At 35.1% G+C, this 26,796-nt stretch overlaps 2 protein-coding genes across 6 annotated transcripts in view; both read right to left on the bottom strand.

Moving 5' to 3' along the window:
• Positions 1–26,796, bottom strand: part of LOC136031433 (uncharacterized) — a 509,032-nt gene that overhangs the window by 126,197 nt on the left and 356,039 nt on the right. The gene's annotated exons all lie outside the window — the stretch shown is intronic.
• Positions 6,981–17,621, bottom strand: LOC136031438 (uncharacterized). Its single transcript, XM_065711020.1, has 4 exons — positions 17,526–17,621; positions 10,048–10,267; positions 8,463–8,721; positions 6,981–7,461 (listed from the first exon to the last, which is right to left on the bottom strand). The coding sequence occupies exons 2-4, from the start codon at positions 10,210–10,212 to the stop codon at positions 7,226–7,228; spliced, it is 660 nt and encodes a 219-aa protein (XP_065567092.1). The 5' UTR covers positions 10,213–10,267; positions 17,526–17,621; the 3' UTR covers positions 6,981–7,225.

The raw sequence follows: 26,796 nt of genomic DNA, 5'->3' as shown, positions 1-26,796 counted from the left end.
TCATAAAAGACATAAAAGACATGTTTTTCTTCAGATTATATTTTGAGGTCAAACATAACGTGTGATAATGTTTGTAGAAGGTGCCGTGTGTCATCCATTTAGTGTCACAGGCTGAGAATCGTCAGGAGTCATCAGAAGAAATACTATTGGGAGTTTTCATTAAGTTTAATCGATCGATTCTAGTTTAAAAGAATATTTTTGCAGGAAGTAACCTAAAATGCTATATATGTAATAAATCTTGCAAGAGGGTGCTGTGTGTAAGCCATTGAGTTTCAAATTATTGGAATTATCACAGATCATCCTAATCTAGCAATAAAATGGAAATTTTCCGCTGTTCAAATAATAAATGGTCATTTTTTAGTTTAGAAAGTTATTTTAGCGGGGAAAGAGATGGAAGAGCCCTCAAGTGTGATAGTGTGCACCAGAGGATATCAACTGGCTGGCATGTTTTGCCGGACTGGCCTCAATTACTAGGAGTCATAAGAAGAAACCCTATTAGGGATTTTTCATTAAGTTTAAACGATCAATTCCAGTGTCAACGGATGTTCTTGCATGAAAATGCCCGAAAAATACCAATAGTTTAATAATGCTTCCCAGAGAGTACTTTAAGTCGTCTATTGGTTGTCACAGACCGGGAATGGCCATGAAACACCTCAATCTAACAGTGAAAATGTTTATAATTTAAATTAAGGTTATAATTATAACACTTTTAGTTTATAAATTCATTTTTATGCCGAAAAGGTTGTGAAACCCTTAATTGTGATAGTTTGGTCCAAAGGGTGTCATCAGGCTGGTACGCTATGTCCCGCCAGGCTCAATCGCCAAAAGTCATCAGAAGAAACACTATCAGGGGTATTTCATTAAGTTTAAATGACCAATTCTTGTGTAAACAGATATTTTTGTAAGAAAATGTTTGAGTAACCCATAGGTGTGATAATGTGCACCAGAGGGTGTTGTCTGCCATCCGTAGTCTTCCAAGGTGGCGTCAATCGCCATGGAGTTGTCATGACTGGGGTTGGATTGCTAAAACACGAACCATTGCATTTAAAGCACATTTTCATCATTAAAATATCTGAAAAATGCATCTATAATAATGAGGGTGCCAGAGGGTGCTTAATGTCATTCATTGTTTGCCGAAATGGCGTGAAATACCTTGAACTAGCATGTTTTACAGCTTTAAATTAAGCTAGAAGGTTTTAAAATGATATTTTTCAACGGAGGGGAATAACATCAACACTCATTCGAAGAAATGGGGCATTTTCGTTAAAAGCTATTTAAAATATCCGTTAACGTGGATTAAATTTATCTTTAACAGGATTATGCAAAATGTGAAGAAGAACATTATTCAAACGTGCGCTTGTCAATTAGGAATGTACAGTTTTGACTGAAAGAAAAGAAACATTTTCATAACAACCTCTCAGAATTAACTGAACACAAAATAGAGTCTCTTTTTTCTGCTTTTGCGCATTCATTTATTAGCAACAAAACGTGTTGTGCAGTTGACATTTTTCTTATTACAGTAGAGTAAGTAATGAGGCTTTTGCTGACTACAGCGTAATACTTTCGGCTCATACGAAATGTGTTTTTGTTAATACCAAGATTTAAATTAACACAATGTAAGAAGCAGGTGCACTTAATAACACAATTGAAACAAGGTATTTTTATTCGGACCTCTAAGAAATATCTCTTAATATGACTTGTGTTTACCTCTAATAACACCTCTCCCCCCAATAGCCATATAGGCTACTGTCACTGTAGCGTGAATATGCATAGTCTTGGCTCAAAGAAACATGGCATGCTCATTAATACCTTTCAGAAATAACCGAATTCAAAAAAAAATGTATCTTCTTTCTTTGTTTGTGTTTTTCATTTACTAGCTAGAAAACGTATTGTGAAGTTGATATTTCTATTATTACTACTTTTGTAAGTAATGAAGGTTTTGCTGCATAATCCATAATACTTATTGCATATTCTAAATGTGATTTTTCAAATACGAAGATTTAAATCAATTCAATGTAACAGGCAGGTGCACTTAAGAAAGCAATTTATTATATTTCCATTACGACCTCTCAGAAATTTCGCATACTATGTCTTAAATTTACCTTTAATAGCAACCCTCCTCCCCCTCTTTTCCTGGTATTACTTGCAAAAATTGGGCCCACCACATATTGTCACGGTAGGGTGAATACGCATAGCCTGGGCTCAAAAAAACGAGACATTTTCATTAAAACCTCTCAGAAATATATATTAATATGGCATAAACTTACCTTTAATAGCAACCCACCTTAACCTGGAATTGGTTTTTCACATTTGTTTTTCCGTTGATATCATGACTTTATAATATTTTCTTATTAATAAAACTTAATTGTAAAATAAAATGTTTGTGTCTTCCAGATTTCTTCTTCCTGGATGAATCTTTAATACGTAATCATTTGGACAATGAAATATCTAAAGGCCATACTATGCAACATCACACTGACTCTATAGCTAACTTAAGCTGTCCAGGTCAGGTTAGAAAATTAATAAAACTGTAACTTGCGGCTACATATCGAATGTAGTCAATTTCTAATAATCGATTTTCTCCCTGGCATTTCAATTATTGCAGACATAGAAAACACGCAATCCCTTAACTTTTTCAAAACGTTTCCATGCAAAAGTATTCCCCGAATATAATCTTATAAAGCCTGTCTTGGTCCTGCTGTTTAGCGCTCCATTTGGTTGAGGAAACTCTCTTTCGAATCCTAATACAGATAAAAATCTTTGGATTATAAAGGTTCCCCGGGGAAAAGATCTTGAAAAAATGAAATCTAAAAAAATGGCTTGAAAAAAAATCCTGAAGAAAATCTCTTAAACTATTATATAACATCCAAGGTGTGCATTCATTACATAACATCCAATGTGTGCAGCTTCAATACGTACCATACTAAGTGTGCGCCGTCATTACGTAACACCCATGTATGCCCTGCCTTTACGTGAAATCGACGTGCGTGCTGTTATGTAACACACACGTGTGTGCCGCACTCAGTTACAAGCGGGGATTCCCCATGGGCTCCTGAAGAAACAGCTCATGCAAAATTATGTCATTCCCAATAAATCTACTCAGTCACGTAAGATCGCGTCACCCTCAACATGAGTAAACATTCCCTATTACGTATCTCCTTCACTTGACTAGTGGGCACCCGTTAGGATTGGTTGCTAGGACCACTGTTAAAATTGACTACTCGGGCCCCGTTCGAATTGGTTGCTAGGGTACCCGTTGGAGTTGGTTGCTAGGGCTCCCATTTGAATTGACTGCTAGGACCCCCTTTCCAGTGGCAAAGGTTGCTAGGGCCCGGTTGAATTGGCTGTTAGGGGCCGTTGGAATTGTTCGGTAGTGTCCAGCGTCTCGAAAGTTCTCCGCTAGTAGGCCCTGAAGGTTTTCTCCTGGCCCTTGTGGGTTTCTAATCAATCAAAGAAACTGTGATGCAACATTTGCATCTTGACTAGCGCAGTCTATCAAAACCTTATACGTAACCACCCAAGAAAGCATTTGCATAAGTAAACAAATCCCTATTACGTAACAACCACCTACATCGATTTGCATAAATAAACAAAGCCTATTACGTAACCTACAGGAGAACTATACCGCTACAGAACGTTAGCACGTGGTCCTTGCCGTCGGAATGGTGGGATATGGGCACCGTTGGAATGGTGGGATGTGGGCTTTGTTGGAATGGTGGGATATGGGCACTGTTAAATAGATTGAGGGGATACTACTTTTGGGTAAAAATGCAATTCTAGAAGGAGAAACGCACAAAGATTATTCAAAGTAGCAGGGGATTATTTGCAACATTAAAGCCAATTACGGCAAATTTAATAAGATATATCTTCGGTTCCTCGTAGTATATCACAAGCTAATAAATTTATTACTTTTGACTCTTCAAAAGACCTCTTTTGACCTCTTTTCCCAAAGCAGAGATTTCAAAATTACTTGAGTTTATTTGTTCAAGATTCTTAAATTCCAGATGATCAAAAATCAATTATTTTCCAAGACGCAATCTTAAAATTACGTAATTTAAAAGAATGAAACTTGTGGTAGTTTACCTAAAAAAAATCGAAAGAAGAATTTAAAGTTGGTGAGTTTTGTGACTCAAATGTATAAAATAGGATTCAACAGTGAATATGAAATTTAGACTTACAAGAAAGTTCAATTTCTGGGATACAGACAATCCCACCAATTTTAGAAGCTGGCTGTTTCTTGTGTGTGAGAAGCATTGAACTAATAAAAAGCATAATAAGCTTTTGAGTCACAACATTTTTTTACAAGTTCCAATTTCTAAGCATCTACGCTGGAGTGGTGATGGGGGTGGAAACAGCAGGTCTTCTTCAAAAATGGTTTTGATAGCAGATAAAAAAAAACAGCGTTAAAGCTTAGATATCCAGAATTCATGACCTTAAATGTGCTTCCTGTTAAAACTTTTGAATGATGTGGAGAAAGGAATTGAACAGCTTTTTTCTTATTAAATTATTTTGTTCTTAAAGTTTGAATATAAAAATATATATTTATATATTTATATTTATAGAATATAAATAAAACACGATAGTAGTTTCAGTCAATTAATATTTTACTGTTATGTTAAGGTAACTCCATTATATTGAAGAAGTAGGTTCACCTTGGTAGTAGAAGGGTTGAGGTGTATCCTCGTCAATTTTCAGGAGGTTTCTTTCTTTCCTTGAACATGGTACCTATATAGGCCTTTTTAGGGACGGAGGTAGTACTCGTTTAGCTATACTGGCAACTCTTCAGGAGGTCACTCCCTCCATGACGTACCTAACAATTGTTTTAAGGACCGCTATGTCTCATTTTCATTGTATCTATATGGTATACTGCGACATAGTATGGGCAATTCTTGACAGCATTTCCTCCGAGTAAAATTTTATAGGGCAAATCTTCTAGAATCAAAAACTTTTTTACCCCATGTCAGGGGCAGATCCAAGGGAGGCCGCGGAGGGCCTTAGGCCCCCTAATATTTTTCTGACACCCTCATTCGCATTCCGTTCTTTTTCTTTTTTACTCTTTTTTTAAGTATACTTGTCAATTTTGATTTGAATTTGATGGATCAATTTTTACCCATTTAACAACAAAAAGCAAAACTTTTCTATGAATGTAAAGAGCAAAGTTAAAACTTAAAACGAACAAAAATTATTTATCTTCAGCCGGTTCAGTATTAATCTGCAAAATTGGCATAAAAACCTTTGATTAGTGCAAAGGTTTTTCAACAGACAAAGAACTTTCCCCTATTTCACGGAAACCTGTTGAAAATAAAGTGGTATCTTCAAGACGTTTCGTAAATGTGGTAACACAGTTATAGCTATTTGTCTATTCACAATGACATATTGAACTGTAGCCTTGTAGCTAAAAGTTAAAAATGGATAAAAATGAAAAATCTGGACACGAGCATAGAGTGCATAAGAGACGAAAACTGACTGCTGAGCGTGCAAGGGGATTGAAGGCTTTTTCCGGATATTTTTGTGAAATATCCGAAAATACCCTGAAATCGAAAGGTAAGTTTTGAATAATAATAAACCTCCTCCACCCTCAAAAATCCTTAATTTTAGTTTTGTGATTGGGTATATTTATCCGACGTTCAAAGTGACTATTACGAGCACAACCTCTACCTCTTACTCTTCTGCCCTTCTCTGAACAATTTGTTAATAAAAATCTTCCGCGACCCATCAGTTAAAAAATAAAAAATTCATCACCAACAGCAGCACGATATTGAAACATCTCTAAACATCGTAAAATATTCTGTTGATTAAAGTATAAATTCTATAACGCTGTTTGATTAGTTCCTTCTAAAATTCAACAAAATACATTTTTTCGACTGAAAGTGAAACTTAATGTCAAAACAAGTTATTTTGTATACAACGGAGAGTACCCTGTTTACAACCCTCTCTTCTTACGCTACAGTTTTAAAGCTCTTTAAAACTACTTTTTATTTAAATTAAACGCCCCTTATTTTTGACTTGTCTGTCTCAATGCATTGTGACTAAAAATAAAACTTTACCATAAATAATGGGGCTTGAGATGTGGTAGCACCCACCATATATGCAAAAAGTTCTGTTCGTTTTAAGTTTTAGTGCTGCTAGTAGCGTTCAGCTGAAAAAAAACACTTTAGCTATTTTCTAAACGGTTTCCAAATCAAACCTGGAAATCTCCTCCCTCATTGTGTACAATCTCTTCAAGAACATTCTACCCAGAAGATTTCCTCCTATTGTAAATAGTAGTATACTATTAATGACTACAAGCGGGGCCTAAAGCCGATTGTGATTTTTTTTTTTCCTTGTTAAGGAAATCATGTATCTAGGACTTGGGCTTATTCTTCCCACCAAGTTTCATCCTGATCTCTCAACTCTAAGCGTTTTCCAAGATTTCCAGTCCTCCCAATGACACTGGATCCGGTCAGGATTTAAAATAAGAGATCTGAGTTACAAGGTCCTTCTAAATATGAAATTTCATTAAGATCTGGTCACTCCTTCGTAAGTTAAAAATACCTTAAAATTATAATTTCCCGATCCAATGAGCCCTCATCCGATTTTCTAGGATCACTGGCTCGATGTGATTACCCCTGAAAAAAAAAATACACACGAGTCCGTGATCATGCTTCTGGAAAAAAAAAATCAAAATTCTACCTCATTGTATATAGGAGCTTGAAACCTTTACAGTAGGGTTCTGCAAAATTTTGAAACTTTTGGTATGATTTGCCTTAAGATCACTTGATTTCTTAAGGGTGTTTTCCCCCTTTTTGAAAGCAAACTTTCTCAGGCTCATAACTTTTGAGGGTAAAATTAAACTTCATGAATTTTATATATTTTGAATAAGCATCAAAATTTGACTCTTTTGATGTATTTATTATTATCAAGACTCTGTTCCTTTAACGTTTTGGTTACTATTGAGCCGCATCACTCCTTAATTACAGTTCGTTACGAGGAACTGTTTGAAAACTTATGTAGCCCGTAGCCAGTTATGACTAAACACACTCTTTTTGATTTAAGAAATTATCAAGTTTTTTGTGTTTATCTAAAAGCGTGGTTTTGCTATTTTCTAGTTCCGTATTACCCTTTTTCTACGAGATTTATTTACCCAAAGAGTTTCGGAATGTTTTAACTCCAATGGAAATAATTTCAGAACATTGCGGGATCATTTGCATCCTAAAAATTGAATTTTTTCATAAAGTCGAAGATTTTAAATCCACTGATATAGGGTAGTATATACGTTTGAGAAACAGAACTTGCCAACTGTAACTTCTTCATCTGACTTTTCTTGAAGTGTTCCACTTTGGGCTTCCATGGGTGAGCCAAAAACAGTGACTTCTGTGGGTATGTTTCCCCGATAGCCAACATTACGAGCACCAACCATACCTTGACCTCTTCCATCTCTAACTCCTTCTGACCCATTTGAAGAAACAAATCTTCCGCGACCTTTAAATATTAAAACTAATTAGTCATCAACACTAGCAGGATAGGGAAAATTCAACAAACAACACGCAGTATTTTCTCGATTAAGAATTTATATTTGATAACGGTACTTGGGTAGTTCTTGCTAATATTAAAAACAATCAACTACAAAAAAGGAGCAACATTAAAACATAAAGTGAACAGAAATGATTTTGTATGCTACAAGTTTTCAACCCTCACTTTTTACAATGCAGTCTAAAGTTCTTAAAGTTTGACTAGTCTTTATTAGAATGTTGCCACAAAAGGTCATATTTTATCGTAAAGAGCGAGTTTTGAGGACGAGATGGCCCCCCTCATACATAGAATAATTTCCAATCATTTGAATTTTTATGTTGCTCCATTTAATGACTGAAAAAGGTAATTTTTCTATTGAATTTCTGACGGGTTTTTCTAGTCATACCTAAAAATCTCTTTCCTCCCTTGTGCAAAATTTTATCTAAAACATTCTTCCCAGAAACTTTCCTCGTTTGAAAAATTTTCCCAGTGCAAAATCCCCCTGCCTAAAATCCTCCCCCCTCCCCCTAAAAATTCTGAATAATTCGCAATAACAATTGCTATATGATGTGACCCAGAGGTAAACCGCGTAACTTACAACCAAATTCATAGCGGCTACTATGGTGAATATAATGCCCATATCCAAATTCCTATCTAATGTCTTTGGGGGGAAGGGTGCGTTGAAATGAAAATGAGTAATGGAAGTAGAAAAGAGTTTCACAAAAGCGACAGAGGAAAACAAAAAATGAACAGGTTTAAAAACAAGCAAGATATTAAATAAAAAAGGGGAAGTTACACAATAAATAAAAATTACTAAAACACACCAAAAGGATGATACAATTGCGTAAATTATTCTTAATAAATTTACCAGTTTAATGGAATAACTATTGGATATGGTTAAATCAAGGCTATTTCTGAACTGATTTCCCACCTCATCTTAAACAAAGGTATGTAATATCGTCATTACACACCTCTCCCTCTACATCTGGGTGGTCCTCCACTTCTGCTTTGAGACCTTCTGTTCTCAGCATCCCAAGCATTAGTTTCATTCCTTTTATCTCCAGGCACATCACCTTCAACAGTTTTTTTGATCAAATATTGCTCGACAAAGAATTGGTCAATTGCTCGAAAATCCTTCAATTGCTTTTCAATTTCTTTGTCACCATCATAGTCTGCGTCGTACAGATCTGATAAACAAGCGTCTGCTGATTTATTACTGGGATCAACAAGCTGAAAAGGCCAGATGTTAACATAATTACATAGTTAAACGTAGTTACATACAAGTAAGATATCTAGCATCGAGTGTGAAACTATAAAAGTGGACTTGAAACAAAAATATCAAAAATTTTATGGATGTTATCTCTCACCTCATCTTTGAAAAAGAGGAATGCCTGTGTCAAGACTTAACTCTGAATAACAATGTGGGCTTAATGTAATGGTAGGTAGTGGATAGTGGACATTGTTCAATCCCAAATTTGACAGATGTTTATCTATTTCTTTCATCAAGTTAAGCAAAAAAAGAATAAAAAGGGTTTGCATTAGTCAAAATCATTCCTGAACTTTGTTTAGTAAAATTAGGACTATTATTACATTCATTTAAACTGAACATTTGAAACAATATTGATTGTTTGGATAAATTGGTTAAACGCCTTGTGTCTCCTTCTGTTCTCAAATTACTTTAGGGAGTTTTTGGCTATGTTCCGAATAGAGTTAGGTCTCGACGGATAGAAAATAAAAACATTTGGACACAAAATCTGCTTTCCTGTGCTTTAGAGCCTAAATAAATCCTTGATACAAAATAAATGGCTGGTCACTGTTAACAACTAATTAATTTGACAGTCATTACCTTTTAAAACTTTGGTTGTGTCGTCGTAAATTTCATATGGTTCCTATGGGTTTTGATCAATATCAGCACAGCAATAACCCATTTAAGGTCTTGTACGAATACCTTTTGACAGAAAAATACAATAAAAACCTTAAAAAGGAAAAAATCCTTTGTTTATTTTGTTAAATTCGGTTGTTTTGTAAATAAATTGTGTTTTGTAGGTAGGTTTAAGTTGCGTGACTAAACTGTCTTGAAGTGTTTTCTTTTCATTTTGTTTCTTCTTTTTCTAATTCTGTGTTATTTTTTTTATTGTTGTAAAAATTATAAGAAAAAGGTAATTGATATTATCAATATAAATCAATACCAAGGCTTGTTTTGTTGAAATTGATATTCCAAATGGTATTCTTTTAGTAAAATATAAATAATATTAAATGTGTTTAAAAAAAACGTTGCAATTAGATAGGCAAAACGATAATTGTGTCATTTTTAATTATTTTTAACCTCAAAATTATGATTTCATACCAATTTTAGTTTCCTAGGTCTTTCTTATGCGGATTTTCTATTTAAAGATACAGAGAATCTCCGAGGACAAAAGTCTGAAGTATTATCTAAACAGTATTGTCAACTTTTTAGAACATTTGGAAACATTAAAATGGGTTATTAGATTGATTCAACCTCTAAGATGTCGGCATATATCGGCATATAATAATCAATTTTTTGTAATTAAATACCTGTATTTTGCTAGCTCCTGGTTTTTGTGCGCCCTTCGTTTTCTCAGATAGAGTAGATTCTGTTGATTTTAATGTTTTTTCTAGTTGTTCGTGATATGGCTTACTCTCTGCTGGTTTTTTCTTATTTCGGTTGCGTCTCCCTCCTCTTGAAGATCCTCTTGTCATAGTGCTAACTATACTAAGCCAAAATCTTGTCCATATACATACAGCATTTACTAACCTAAAATTCAAAATGGTCTTTTTGACTCGCACTCGTGAAAATCCAATTCAATACTAGTCAAAACAATTCTCATGGAAGATTTTAATCTGCAGGAAAGGAAAATTGTATTTTAGTATTATACTGTAGTTTTGACAAATTGCTGTTCAGAACTAAATTGCAAAACCAGGTGACCATTGAAAATGGATCCCATAAAGGTTAAATCAGCCTGCTTTTTATAATTTGTTTAATTACGACTGAACATGATTCATCATATTTAATTATTTAATAGTTGGTTTATATATTCAATAAATAATCTGGATAAATTAAAATGCAAAGGAAAGCTGTATTTTTTTTTTAGGAAGGAATATAATCAATAGAAGATGCAAGAAATATAAACTTTTCTGGTCTATACAAAACTAGACTTAAACTATATAGCTCATTATATAGAAGGGAGGTATTTTTATTAAGATTCACACTCTTCCCAACATAACATAGAAAGTCATTTTAAGACACTTAGAATTGCAAAAATCACTTTTATAAGGTCTCGAAAAAAACCATTCGAAGGATCATAGGCAGCACAGTAATGCTACCTCAGATAAGTGCGATGTGTGCTCAGCGTTTATTATTAATCATTTTTTTTTAATCCAACCATTTTCTTATGGACACAAATGTCACAGAAATTTCGAAAGGACTAATGCAATTTCAGATTCAAAATTCGAGTTCTTATCGAGCGACGGATACTGGAAGTTTAAGTTCCTGTAAACATTCTTATATAAATCGTTTTCTTAGGCCATCAAATCCCTGGATGCCAATTTTCCCAAAAAAATATGGAGCTGTTTTCGAGAAAAAATACATAAAATACATAACAATAATGGCTCGTTTCAGGAGATAGTATATAGTACCAGGAGCTTAGTGGCTATGCCACCGGGAACTAGCACGGCTAAGTGGCAGGTTTGTAAATATTGACACTCGTTGTCACTTGTTTTCTAGCTGCACTCTCTTCTTTAAGTTCCTTATAACCATTTAGACCTTTTTCTGGCACGGGGATAGTTGCCAAAAACAATTCTTCTTGTTCTAATTCTTGTTTTCGCATGTCTTGTAACCTCATACTTTTTGTTTGTTCTTCACTTTTGTTTTTGAATTGTTTTAGCTCTGGCTGTGATTTATCTTTGGACCGGACATTCCTGTTGTTCTTCTTTTTTTTACTTATTTTTTCCTAATTTTGTTTATCATTGTTTCAGATATTTTTTTGATAGCTTTCACCTTAGCTGCCCGGATTGATATTGTCAAATATGATGGTCTAAGTTGGTCATTTGACCACTGGGCATGATGAAACTGCTCAAAACGCCTTTTGTAAATAGAATAATTACACTTGATATTTTTTGCTTAGCTATGTTCCTTTGTGGAACTTGTCACTTTTATTTTTGACACGTTCAGACTAGCACTGTCAATTGTAATTCTCGCAGCAGCGCGTAATTTTGATCATTAAATTTTCATTGTACCAAGTATTATAACCACAAGTTTCTTTATTCTTCATTTTCTTTTACCATTGCTTCAGATATTTTTCAATACCCATTAAGTTAGCTGCTCGGATTGGTTTTGTCAGATTAGATGGTCTAATTTTTTTTTTTTTTGTCTTCTAAGCAATGGAACTACTATGGAACTACTTAAAACAAGTTTTGGAAAAAGACTTCATTACACTTGGTATTTTATGTTTAGCTATGTTCCTTTTTTGATGTAGCATGCGTCATCGATACTAAAAGCGATACGATCACAGCGTTGGAGGGGGTATGCGATTTATTTTCTTGAAATGTGTTCCATATATATAACGTCACTGTGATTTATTTTTTAAGAATTAAGGCTTTTAACGAATTTTCTCAGACTCTTAACCTATATAGACCGTTTTTTTTTTTTTTGTCAGAAAAAACATTAGACACAATTATTGCTCGTTTAAACAGGAAAAACATACATGGCAGGTAGGCAGTTTACAATGATAATTATCATGAAAAGAGAAATCACCAATGCAACAGCACAAACACAAAAAAAAGAGAAAAAGTTTTCATACTGAAAAAGTTTCAGTATGGTGGAAGACGTTAAGGTCATTAGCTTCTCCAGTTCTGAGGGGCCACATTTCGCAACCATAAAGAAGTGGAGAGAGGACCAATGCTTATATATCCGATGCTTTGTTCGAAGGGAGATTTTATTTCGTAGCCAGTGACACTTCCAAAACTGAATGAACACTGCCTAGGCGGCAGAGATGGGGATTTGTATTTCCTTTAGAGCTTTGCCCTTTGGATTTATTAGGGAGCCTAGATATTTGACATTCTGGACCTCCTCGATTGGGACGCCATTTAACGTGATCGGAAGTTTCATCTAGCCAGAGGTGCGCATTGACTTTGTTTTCAATTGGCTTATCTTTAGTCTGCTAGCAAGGGATCTAGCAGCAATATCATCTATCATGAGCTGTGTTTCGGTTACAGACTTAGCCAAGATATCTACATCATCGGTGTAATCAAGGTCTGTCAGTGATAGTGTGGGACTGATTGCCACACCTATATATTTGTCAAGGGTCTTCAGGATCTGGTCGAAGACAAATTTAAATAAAATGGTGATAGGGCACAACCCTGTCGCACTCCTTTGTCATTTGGTAGTCCATTAGATATTAATCGTCTGCTCTTACAAATGCCCTCGTTCCCTCGTAATAAGCCTTAATTAAACGGACAATTTTTTCCGGTACTCTATCATCCCTCATCATATCCCAGAAAGAGTTACTCTTCAAAGAGTCAAATGCCGTTACAATGTCGATAAAACTTGTATTGTTTCCTGCTGGTTTATAAGGTGGTGTTCCAGGATCTGTCTCAGGCTAAAACCGTGATCACAGCATCCCGTACCAGGTCTGAATCCTGCTTGATTTGGCCTCCTCCAACCATTCCTCATATTTCTGAGCCTATTTAATACTATTATTGTAAAAACTTTTGCAGATATCGGTATCAGGGAAATTCCTCTATAATTTGTAGAATCGGTTCGATCCCCTTTTTTAAATAAAAGAATTATTACAGAGATCCTCAAATCTTCAGAAATGTATTCATTAACTTAGACATCTGTAAGTAAGTTGTGTATCTTATCGGTAGGAACGTCTGGAAGGGCCTTGAGAAATTCAGCCGGTAATTTGCCGAAGCCAGGACTTTTATTATTTTTCAATAGTTTTATGGCATAGATAATTTCTTCTCGGCTTGGAGGGACGATATTGTGATCTTCATACACGGTTGGTGACTCAGAATTGTTTTGGGATGGAGTGGGTTGGCTGTGGTAATTTTCTGGTGGGTGAAGGAGCTTCTCGAAGTGAGTACACTATGGTTCGATACCATCTTCTTTGCTCGTGAGGAGCTTGTTGTCCTTACTAAGTAGCGTGGGGGTAGATCTTTGGTTTTTATTCCCGTTCGATTCACCTAGGAGCTAGTAGAGTTTCCGTGAATCATTGTGAGAAACAGCTTTTTCCATTTCACAGGCTGCAATAGAATAATTTGATTATTTATCTGTCTTAGCAGATTTGTGATAATCTTTGCGGAGTGCTTCAAAAGAAGTAGAGTGTCTATCGGTCATTTGGTTCTTCCTTAAAGAGAGTTCTATTGTATTCTGTGAATTCCACCTATTGGGTTTTTTGTCCCTTACTCCGACAATTTCTGTAGCTGCATCTTTCACTTAATACCATTAATGATATACCTATCAGATAAGTAGCTCGCAATGATAAACATGTAAGACAATGGTATATAGTGGTAATATACCATTAATGATAATATACATTGCAGGTAAGCAGCTGGTAATGATAATTATGTATAACAAAGGTAGTGTGGTGATAATTTACCAATAATGATAATATACGTGGCAGGTAAGCGGCAATAATAATTACCAGCAATCTTTGGTAATAAAACAGTATACCTAAATAACAAGAGTCCCCTTCTTCGAAACCCTTTTATAGGGAGCGGAAGGAAAGCAACAAAACATCTTCACGTCAAAACATATACTGTCCGAAGGTTTATAATACTTCTTATGACTATGTGTCTTCAACAAGTTTGAAGCACCTCAAACTGTAGACCGTCAAAGCTGATTTTTTGGGCTTCAAATACTTGTTTTAGAACGATGCAACCTATTGGTAGAACTATCGACGTGGTACTTTTTTGTATTTCTGTACACAAACCCTTTTATAACAGACAATCGTTACATATTGAGATGGAGCTTCAAGTTCCAACTTAGTACGTGTATTTTAAGGAGTAAGGAGGAAGTAAGGTGATTTTAAGGAGTAAGATGATCAGTTTTAACAAAGGACATATTGTTTCAATGTTTATAAAAGAAATATTATAAATTTAAACATAAATCAAACAGGGGAACATTATAAAACAACATTATCAAACAGTTCGTGTTAACGAACTGTAGTAAGGAGCGACCCGGCTCAATAGTAACCAAAACTCTAAAAAATGGAATTTTGATACCAATACATACATCAAAAGAATTGCATTTTAATGCTGATTTTAAATATACAAGTTTCATCAAGTTTAGTTTTACCCATCAAAAGTTACGAGCCTGAGAAAATTTGCGTTATTTTAGAAAATAGGGGGAAACGCCCCTAGAAGTCATAGAATGACGAAAATCACACCATAAGATTCAGCGTATCAGAGAACCCTACTGTAGAAGTTTCAAGCTCCTATCTACAGAAATGTGGAATTTTGTATTTTTTGCCAGAAGGGGTGATCGTATCGACCCAGTTGTCCTAGAATGTTGCAAGAGGGCTCATTCTAACGGAAATAAAAAGTTCTAGTGCCCTTTTAAAGTTCCAAAAAAATTGGAGGGCACCTAGGCCCCCTCCCACGCTAATTGTTTTACCAAAGTCAACAGATCAAAATTCTAAGATAGCCATTTTATTCAACGTAGTCGAAAAACCTTATAACTATGTCTTTGGGGACGACTTACTCCCCCACAGTCCCCGTGGGAGGGGCAACAAGTTACAAACTTTGACCAGTGCTTACATATAGTAATGGTTATTGGGAAGTGTACAGGCGTTTTCAGGAGGATATTTTTGGTTGGGGGAGGGGTTGAGAAGAGGGGGATATGCTGGGGGAACTTTCCATCGATAGTTTGTCATGGGGGAAGAAAATCTCCATGAAGGGAGCGCAGGATTTACTACCATTATTTAAAAAATAAACAGTGAAAAAATAAATATGAAAAAGTTCTTTCAGCTGGAAGTAAGGAGCAGCATTAAAACTTAAAACAAACAGAAATTATTACCCATTTGAGGGGCTCACCTCCTCCTAATATCTTGCTCTTTACGCTAAAGTATTTTTAGCAATTTCAACTATTTATTCTACGGCTTTTGTGATTCTGGGGTCATTCTTAATGAATTGGGACAAAAATTAAGCTTTAGTGTAAAGAGCGAGGATCTGACAAGGGGGCGAACCCCCTCATATATGTAATAAAAATATGAGAATACAAAAGTTCTTTACGTAAGCTAATTTATAAGTTACGTAAATCTTTTACTAATAGAAATATTCGTAAAAAATTAAAAATTCTAGTTGCCTTTTTAATTAACCAAAAAATCGGAGGGCAACTAGGCTTCCTCCCCCGCTCTTTTTTTTCAAAATCATTCGATCAAAATTATGAGAAAGCCATTTAGCCAAAAAAAAAAATACAAATTTTGTTTTAATTATTCCTCTGCGGAGAGCCAAAATCAAACCATGCATTGATTCAAAAACGTCCAGAAATTAAATAAAAAAAACAAGTTTTTTTAACTGAAAGTAAGGAGCGGCATTAAAACTTAAAACGACCAGAAATTACTTCGTATATGAAAGAGGCTGCTTCCTCATCAACGCCCCGCTCTTTACGCTAAAGTTTTTTACTGTTTTAAAAAGAAGAATTGAGAGAAAGAGTCAAACTTTAGCGTAAAGAGCGAGGCGTTGATGAGGAAACAACCTCTTTCATATACGAAGTAATTTCTGGTCGTTTTAAGTTTTAATGTCGCTCCTTACTTTCAGTTAAAAAAACTTTTTGTTTTTATTTAATAAAGGTAAAGTGGGATATTGAAAGTAAGTATTAAAATTGAAAGTAAGGAGTAGCATTGAAACTTAAGACGAACAGAGATTATTAGGCATACGAGGGGTTCTAAAAGTACTTTAGCATAAGGAGCGAGGTATTTAGAAGGAGATAAATACCTCGCTCTTTATGCTAAGGTATTTTTAGTAATTTCAACTATTTATTCTACGGCCTTTCTGATTCAGGGGTCATTCTTAAAGAATTGGGACAAAACTTACGATTTAATGTAAAGAGCGAGGTATTAACGAGGGTACAAACCCCCTCGTATACATATTAAAAATATAAGAATATAAAAGTTTGTTACGTGAGTTAATTCTTAAGTTACGTATATTTTTTATTAATAAAAACGTTCGCTAAAAATTAAAAGTTCTAGTTGCCTTTGTAAGTAACCGAAAAATTGGAGGGCAACTAGGCCTCCTTCCCCCACCCTTATTTCTCAACATTGTCTGATCAAAACTAAGAGAAAGTCATTTTACCAAAAAAAAAGAATTAATATACTAATTTCATTTTAATAATTTAGTGCGGAGAGCCAAAATCAAACATGCATTAATTCAAAAACGTTCAGAAATTAAATAAAAAAAACCTAGCTTTTTTTGAACTGAAAGTAAGGAACGATGTTAAAACTTAAAACGAACAGAAGTTACTCCATATATGAAATTGGTCGTCCCCTCCGCAATCCCTCGCTCTTTACGCTAAAGTTTTGAATTGTTTTCAAAAGTAGAATTGTGGCAGAGTCAAACTTTAGCGTAAAGAGCGAGGGATTGTGGACGAGACAACCCATTTCATATATTGAGTAATTTCTGTTCGTTTTAAGTTTTAATGTCGCTCCTTACTTTCAGTTAAAAAAACTAGTTTTATCTTTTATATTTAAAGTCCAGTTTCTCAAAACACAAAATATAAGCAAGTCAGATCATTACACGGCATTGAACATCTCGAAATATTTCTTAATTTAAGAATTTACGCGTAATCATCCATAGTCTAGAGGTACGAATTAGTCTTGTCTATCTCTCACAGAGTAGAAATTATAAAAATAGAGATTATACTTGAAGCAGGATGCCTCCAAAAAGAAGACTCGATCCTTTTGAGTATTTAATAATAATGAAAACTAATAGAAAAAAAATTTATCGCTAGAACTAAGAAAAAATTAAAAGAACATATTACTGCACCAATTATAAAAATAATTAACAGGAATCACCTTGAAGCATAGGCTATATATATTAATCAATTCCAGCTTCCTTATATACCATAGCTCGCTAAACTAAAATTCCTAAATGCATTAATCATTCTTAACACGCCTTATCAAGGTCTGACAAAGAATAAACAAAAAAGACAAAAACAGTTTTATCTGTAGTAGAAAATAGAAATCACGTTATTAAGAGTGGCTACAATTATCAATACTGTCACAATGCGTTTAATACTTTTTTAGATATCGCACTTAAATATATATATATATATATATATATATATATATATATATATATATATATATATATATATATATATATATATATAATATAAAAAAATTTTTTTTTTTAACTGAAAGTAAGGAGCGACATTAAAACTTAAAACGAACAGAAATTACTTCGTATATGAAAGGGGCAGCTCCCTCTTCAACGCCCCGCTCTATATACTAATTTTTTTTATTTTTAAAAAAAGCAGAGCTGTGAGGAAGAATCAAACTTTAGCGTCAAGAGCAAAGCGTTGAAGAGGGAGAAGCCCCTTTCATATACGAAGTAATTTCTGGTCGTCTTAAGTTTTAATATCACTCCTTACTTTCAGTCAAATAAAAAAAATTTTTTATTTAATTTCTGAACGTTTTTTAGTTAATCTATGATTTGATTTCTGCTCTCCGCAGATCAATAATTAAAACGAAATTTGCATATTTATTTATTTGGCTAAATGGCTTTCCCATAGCTTTGATCGAACAACTTTGAGAAAAAAGGAGGGGGGAGAAGGCCCAGTTGCCCTCCAATTTCTTGGGTGCTTAAAAAGGCAATTAGAACTTTTAGTATTTTTACGAACGATTTCATTAGTATAAGATATACTTAATTTACGAACTAGCTTACGTAACAAACTTCTATATTCGTATGTTTTATTACGTATATGAGAGGGTTTGCCCACTTGTCCGTACCTCGCACTTTACACTAAAGCTTAAATTTTGTCTTAATTCCTTAAGAATGACCCCTGAATCACAAAGGCCGTAGAATAAGTAGTTAAAAACACTAAAAATACTTTATCGTAAAGAGTGAGGTATTAGGAGGAGGTGAACCCCTTATATGCGTAATATTTTCTGTTCGTTTTAAGTTTTAATGCTGCGGCTTACTTACAGCTGAAAAAACTTTTTCATATTTATTGTTTCATTGTTTTTTTAAATAATGCTAGAAAATGCTACGCCCCCTTCATGGAAATCCTCTTCCCCTATGACAAACTCATCCATGGAAAGTTTCCCCAACATAACCCCTCCTCTCAACCAAAAAATCCCCCTGAAAACATGTGTACACTTCCCAATGACCATTACTATATGCAAACACTGGTCAAAGTTTGTAACTTGCAGCCCCTCCCACGGGGACTGTGGGGGAGTAAGTCGTGCCCAAAGACGTAGTTATAAGGTTTTTCAACTATGCTGAATAAAATGACTATTTCAAAGTTTTGATCCGACGACTTTGGGAAAAAATGAGCGTGGGAGGGGGCCTAGGTGCCCTCCAATTTTTTTGGTCACTTAAAAAGGGCACTAGAACTTTTCATTTCCAGTCGAATGAGCCCTCTCGTAAAATTCTAGGACAACTGGGTCGATACGATCACCCCTGGGATTCTTTGTCATACCTTGATAAGGCTTGACTTTGTTAAGAATGATTCAGCAACTTAGGAATTTTAGTTTAGCGAGCTATGATATATCAGGAAGCAGGAATTAATTGATATATACAGCCTATGCTTCAAGGTGATTTCTGTTTACAGTTCTCAAATGCTCAAAGCACGTCGGGCCGGGCAATTTAACCAATAGCAGGCGGTGAAAGAAGCATTCATCTTGATTTGGGTGAATGGTGTAGATTCTTCCTATCGAGGTTTTTAAAGATGTTAGGTTGACCGTCAATTGACTCACCCCGTTTTCGACCTTCAAATGATTTCTTATTAGCATTCCATGTGTAATACATAGGCACTTCAGAATACAGCAGTTCTTTTTGCAAAAGAATCATTTTGGCATAACACGAAGAAAGCAGCTAACGTTGTATCAGGTGGATTCAGGGCTATTTGTTGCAAGTTGGATTCCGAAAAATAAACACGTTGACCATTCTGTAATGTACCGCTAAGCGAACAACTGCTGGACATCGTTGATGTATTGAAATGAAGGAATTCGCCGCACAGCTTTATTATTGCTTATGTATCTCCCAGCCTGATATTGTACGACTTCATCGATATCACTGATTTCGGAGTGCAGGCCAAAAATTGCCATGTCGCTGCCTTTGTTAACGTATTTACATATGTATTTGATTGCCTTTACCGGATTACAATATTCCACGTTTATGTGCGGATTGTATTTTTTCGATAATAAAGGTGAATGTTGAATGACCCACTGGTTATCTACTTTGATGTAACGGTTACGTGACTTTATGATTGCTCATTTTCTGCCATCTTTGGTCGACCTTCTTCTATATAAAGGGTATCCATCATTGCCGGTAATTGTGTTAGGTACTAAGGATAGTACTTTGCGCACCATCCTCTGTCCATGCATGGTGAATTTTCATTCAGTTTATCGCATGGTCCATGTATCATATTTTTTTTTTACCACAATGTCATGTAAGCCCCTATCTACATCTACATCAGGTATTTCAGCGGAAATGACATCGTCAATTTCATTAGAAGAAATTTTATCAAATAACCATATTAGTATATGTGCGTGTGGCCACCCTCGCTTTTGCCATTCCACTGAGTACAACCAGCAACGCACTGGCCCAAACACTTAAAAATTTACTTTGAAATTTATCTGTGATTTCAACTTTTGCCAGATGACACCGGCCGTAATGTCATGTCTATTAACTGGTGATTGTCCAGGTGGTAAAAGTTGCTGTATCTCGTTCCAAGATGGATTAAATGTAATTATAATAAATAAATCTGGACGACCATAGAGAAGAACATACGCAATGGCATCTTGAGCATACTCATGCATATGACACGGACTGCCAGCATATGACGAAGGTAAAATCGTTACTCTTCCAAAGTTAATGGTATTACCGTCATTTACAACTGCATCTCGAAAATAAATGTATTGTTGAGAGTGGTGCTTGGTCTGATTCAGACGGATGAATAACAAACGTTCTGATTCAATCTTTGCATACATATCAACGATGTATTGGTGAAACAATTGACGGTATTTTAAAATATAATTCTCTTCATCCTGACGAATCATTATTCTGTAGCCATAACAGTTCATTGCGCTGCATTTCTTATCCATTTCTTTGTTAGTGGCTGGATTTATCAATTTAATATTAAAGAGATAGCCGTAGGCTCCATTCCAAAAAATTTTAATTATTATTATTGTGGAAAAGATGTTGCAACTGGAAAACGATATTCCTTTCAACGCCGGGAGAAATGCTGCAACGTGCATTCAATTCAGCATTGCTATCACTGATGAAGTACAGTTGCAAAAATTTATGAAGCTCACCTGAGAATGGTAGAAGAGAGCCTCCTCTGTGATAAATTTGCCCTTTTACTTTGAAAGTAGGCATAAAATGACCTTGATCTTGAATTTGGGCCAATAAATGGTCCTTTACATATAATGTGTACAGACTTTTTCATTTTACTCTATATCTTTTCCAGTAGCTATATTCTCGTTTAGCACATTCTCAACATTGTCTCCCCATCTCTGTTCAACTCTTTCCTTATCAATAATTGTGCCATTTGACCACTCCATCTCTATTTATTAGCATACCAGTATAAAATTTTACTATAATGCCGTCTATTTGCATCTTCAAATTCCTCATCAATGTTATCCATGATCTCCATTTCACATCTCCTTTTTATATTTTAATACTTTCTCCGCTATCACTACATTCTTCTTATTTTCATATGATCTATCGCTCAGATAGTTCTTCTACAAGACCTTTTTTCTCTCCATTAAACATAAAGCGTTTCTACTGATAATTATAGCTGCGTTCCTAACTTTTTTTTTCCCTGAGACACCGACAGCAACTTCATAAATTATTTTCAAAGATTTTTCAGTCCATCTCCTACATTTTTGATTTGTAACCTCTGCAGTTTATGATTCAACTCTTCCAAGAGATTTTTTCTCATAGTACCGCTCTAGAGTCTATCAACGCCATATCTTCCTGTAAGGTAGTTACTGTTCCAAAAATTTCAGCTTTAAATTAGTCCTACACGCTAGTAAATGGTGATCTCTACTTTTAACAGCAAGAACAGCACTCCTATACTAGTATTGATCCTGCCAGTCTTCAGTTTCCAGTACCATAATCAATTAGATTAGCTGTCTTACCATCATGGAAATACCACGTTAACTTAGAGGCAATTTTATGACCCGATTCTGTGTTGGTTATAACTATATAGTTATATCGATAAAATTGCAACAGTCAAAATATATCTTTTGACTGATATCTATATAAATTTAAAAATTTTTTATTAAAAATTATAAAATAAAAAGAATAAGTCATAAAAATACTATTCTATTTCCTTCTTTCTACTATCAATTGTTACCTCCGAAAATTGTCAGCAAATAGTGTTTCATTTTCTTCGGGTTTAAACGACATCTTGGTTTAAGAAAGCTCATACGTAATTATGACTCGATTCTATTTAAAGTTAATTTTTCGACCACTTTGAATATTGAATAGATTTGTACAGAACAACCTTGTTTTTCTGTTTTCTCTTTTCCTATTATTTCTCCTTTTTGGAATTCTTTCCTAACTGATATTTCCCTCTCTTGTTCTTTCTAAAATTGTTTTCAGGAATCTTCTTAATTTTTAATGTCCTTGTTTATTTGTCTTATTTTTTCTCATGCTCTAATGTCAACTTTGTCTTTCCTGTTTCTCTGCGGTCTTGGTTTCTACTTGTTTCTATCTTTATAATTACTATCAGTTTTTTTTACTGTATATTAGCGTTTATTCTTCCACATCTTCATTTAGGGTATAATTTATGGTTCTTTTAGTACTTTATTATTGTGTTGTATGGCCCATAACAAGCAAAGCTTCTTGGGCCATATATATAATTTTTTTTTACATTTTTAATAGTGTTATAGTATTAATAAAATGATTCAATTAAATTCAATTTATTTAAAAGAAAAAAACACAAAACAACAATAATAATAAAGATCCTAGAAGCGAAAAAATTGAAAATGAAGAAGAGAGAAAAAAAAGAAAAGAGAAAACAAGGGTAATTAAAGCAAACTGAATAAACATTTAGAGAAATATAATATCAAGATTTTAGTACATTGTTATATAGCGTCCGAAAACTTGTGAATAGCTCGACACTGGAGGGTATTAAATTCCATTGAATTATAGATTTATAAATTGGGGATCGCTGGGCGGAACTAGAGATACACCTGGGGACAATGAAGGAACGGTTGGATGAACGGAGACAGTGGCCTTCAGAATTATTAAAATTAAAATAAGATAATAAGTGGGGAGGAAGATTTTTATGGTAAGCGGTTTTATTGATTGATGATTGATGTATCACAAACCTGTTGAAATTCCCACCTCCAAAATCTGTACAGGCACACTTGCTTAAGATAAAGCAAACTGGCATATCTGACAAAAATACACTAGGTATCAGGAATAACTACTACTACTACTACTAATAACTCACTGCAGCACCAAGCCGCTCGAGGCCAACACAGCTACGCACGCTCCTCCTCCAACCTAATCTATTTATAGCCTCCCTCTTTACACTCTCCTAGGAAGGTCCCATTTCCTTTAAAACTTTATGACATCCTCCCGACCCAGACAAGGACGACCTGCTTTCCGTGTAGCCTACTGTTTGAAATATGGTCAGTCAGCCGGGTACCCAGAACAATCTGTAGGCAATTTCTCTGGAAAACATCTAGTAAATTTTCATCTGCTTTTCGGAGCGCCCATGCTTCAGAACCATATTTGACCACTGTCATCACTGTAGCTTCCAATATTCTAATCTCGGTTTGCAGACTTATCTCTCTATTCTTCCAAACTTTTTTAACTGTGAAAAAACACCCTGAGCCTTAGCTACTCTACTTTTAACATCTTCACTGTTCCCACCATCTTTTCTAATAATACTACCAAGGTTACTGAAGCTCCCACCCTGATCAATCTTTTCGTTACGTAATGTCACCTGTTCCTCTTCACTTATTCCAAGCCTTAGTGACTTAGTCTTCTTAACATTAATTTTCAAGCCTATTTTAGCACTTTGAACTCTCAAAACCTCTAAAACTTCATTCATTTTGCTCAAACTTTGATCTAATATGCTTAAATCATCAGCATAATCTAAGTCCAGGAGCGTTTTTCCTCCCCATTTGATTCCGTGGTTTCCAATTGCCTTTCCTGTGCTCCTTAAGACGAAGTCCATCAAAATGATCCATATAAAGGGGGATAGAACACAACCCTGCTTAACTCCTGATTTAATACAAAACCAGTTGCTAACCTCATTTCCTACCTTAACCGCAGCAGTATTATTCTCGTGCATAGCACAAATCACTTTAATATATTTTTCTGGTATACCATACAGAGGTGCCATTTGGGGCAAATCTTGGGGTGGGCATGACGCATTGACAGAACTTGAGACTTCTATTATGAATCTAACCTACTTTCAAAGTTTACAATGATTAATAGCAAATGGTATAATTACCCAAAGGGTCGTCAGGAAATTACGCTCTTTGGCTAACAGGCGTGCAGTTAGTTCAAATCATTTGAACAGAATGGATTATTTTGGACATAATTGATAATTATGGCTGGAAAGGGCCCTTTGTGGTGAAAGCTTGGGCCCCCCCCCTGAAAAATGGGACATTTGGGGTGGACATTTGCCCATCCCTGAATCCCCCCCCCCGATGGCACCTCTGATACCATATAACGATAAGACCATATAACCATATACCATATCAGGAATAAGGAATCTTCAAACCTTGTTATACAATCTATATACGATTACTGTCAATTCTAGCACTGTTCCTAGCATTAAAATACAGTAAAAAAAAGTGGAATTTCATTTAAATTAAATCAGTAAAAAAAAATTGGTTGCATGGGTTTAAAAGACAAAATTTCTACAAACACGAAACTGACTTCAGAGGAGAAAAGTGGAAAAATGTGCTCCTTTTAAAAAATTTTAAAGCTCCAATTTACAACAAATTCTAGTGACTGGGAAGAGAGGAAATAAAGAATTTTAGAAAATTGAAAAATTAAAATGTGTTACGAGCCAAATACGGTAGTTTGAATGAGAATTGAACAAACTGATAGGAATGGTTATGCTTGAGGAAGTGAAATATAAATTGAAGTTTTCCAAATATTGTCAGATAGCACATTTTGATTAAGCCCTACAAAACCAATGCATGTAAAAACTATATGCCCCAACCCCACACATAGTGCCTAAGGTTAAAGTTCAAACAGAATAGTGTACAACAATAAGTAAGATGATAAACAACATCACCATAGGAACTGAATTAGATAGCTAACATTTGATGTAAACGACATTTGATTAAAAGTGATGTTTACTCGTCTTTTGAGGATATCCGTCAAAAAACAAACTGTACCTATCAAATAGTTCGTGGTAACGAACTGTAGTAAGGAGCGACCCGGCTCAATAGTAACCAAAACTGTAAAAAATTGAATTTTGATATCAATAGCTACATCAAAAGAATTTCATTTTATTGTTCTGTTTGAACTATAATAGTTATAGTTTAAACAGAATAGTGTACAACAATAAGTAAGATGATAAACAACATCACCATAGGAACTGAATTAGATAGCTAACATTCGATGTAAACAACATAGGATTAAAAGTGATATTTACTCGTCTTTTGAGGATATCCGTCAAAAAACAAACCTGACCTATAAAAACTAGAGCTAAGAGCTCGTATGGCACTTGTGACGAGGTCGAAAGAGCCAAGAGCCTAGAGCTCTAGCAAAATTCTAAGAATCAATAGATTGCTTTAAAAGGAAACTCAGAGGCTTAATGCCGGTTGGGATTTAGAATAAGAGCTCTGAGTCACGAAGTTCTTCTAAATATCAAAATTCATTAAGATCCAATCAACCACTCGTAAGATAAAAATACATCAATTTTTCTAATTTTTCCTTTCCCTCCAGCCCCCTAGATGGTCGAATCGGGGAAAACGACTTTATCAAGTCAATTTGTGCAGCTCCCTGACACACCTACCAATTTTCATCTTTCTAGCACGCCTAGAAGCACCAAACTCGCCAAAGCACTGAACCCCACCACCGAACTCCACCAAAGAGAGCGGATACAGTTCGATTACATCAATCATATATCTACGACATTTATAAGCGTTTTCCAAGATTTCCGGTTTCCCGCTCCAACTCCCCTAATGTCAAAACATCTGGTCCGGGATTTGAAATAAGAGCTCTGAGACATGAGTTCCTTCTAAATATCAATTTTCATTAAGATCTGGTCACCCGTTCTTAAGTTAAAAATACCTCAATTTTTCTGATTTTCCAAATTAACAACCCCCACCTCCCTCAAAGAGAACGGATCCGTACCCATCATGTCACCCTCGTATCTATAACTTGTGCTTATTCTTCCCATCAAATTTCAGGATTTTCCAAGATTTCCAGTTTCCAAGATTTCTGTTTCCTCCTCCAACCCTGTTTGTCCCCGGATCCGATTCGAATTGAAAATAGAGCATCCGAGACATAAGATTCTTCTATATATCAAGTTTCATTAATATCCGATTATTCATTCGTCAAAATCGAGATACCTCGATTTTCCCCTTTTCCAAAAATTTTGGTTTCCCCCTTAATCTCCCTTCAATGTCACCGGATCTGGTCGAGATTTATAAAGCCAATTTTAAAGCACAAGATCCTTCTAGATATAAAATTTCATTAAAATCTGGTCAACCGTTCGTAAGCTAGAAATGCCTCATTTTTTCTAATTTTTCCGAATTACCCCCCCCCCCCCCGACTCCGCCAAACAGAGCGGATCCGGTCCGGTTATGTTAGTCACCTATCTTGGACTTGTGCTTATTCTTTCCACCAAGCTCCATCCTGATCTCTCCGCTTTAAGCGTTTTCCAAGATTTCCACCCCCCCCCCCCTAATGACACTGGATCCGGTCGGGATTTAAAAATAAGAGATCTGAGTTTCGAGGTCCTTTTAAATATGAAATTTTATTTAAGATACGATCACTCTTTCGTGAGTCAAAAATACCTCATTTTTCTATTTTTTAGAATAACCCCCCCCCCCCCCAACCAACTCCCGAAAAGAGAGCACATCCGTTCCGGTTATGTCAATCCCGTGTCCAGGGACTTGTTCTTATTTTTCCCAC

The sequence above is a fragment of the Artemia franciscana genome, chromosome 9, assembly GCF_032884065.1.
Source record: "Artemia franciscana chromosome 9, ASM3288406v1, whole genome shotgun sequence".
Classification (NCBI taxonomy): Eukaryota; Metazoa; Arthropoda; class Branchiopoda; order Anostraca; family Artemiidae; genus Artemia; species Artemia franciscana.
Note: the sequence above shows the minus strand (reverse complement) of the source record. Positions and strands in the feature narration are given on the sequence as shown.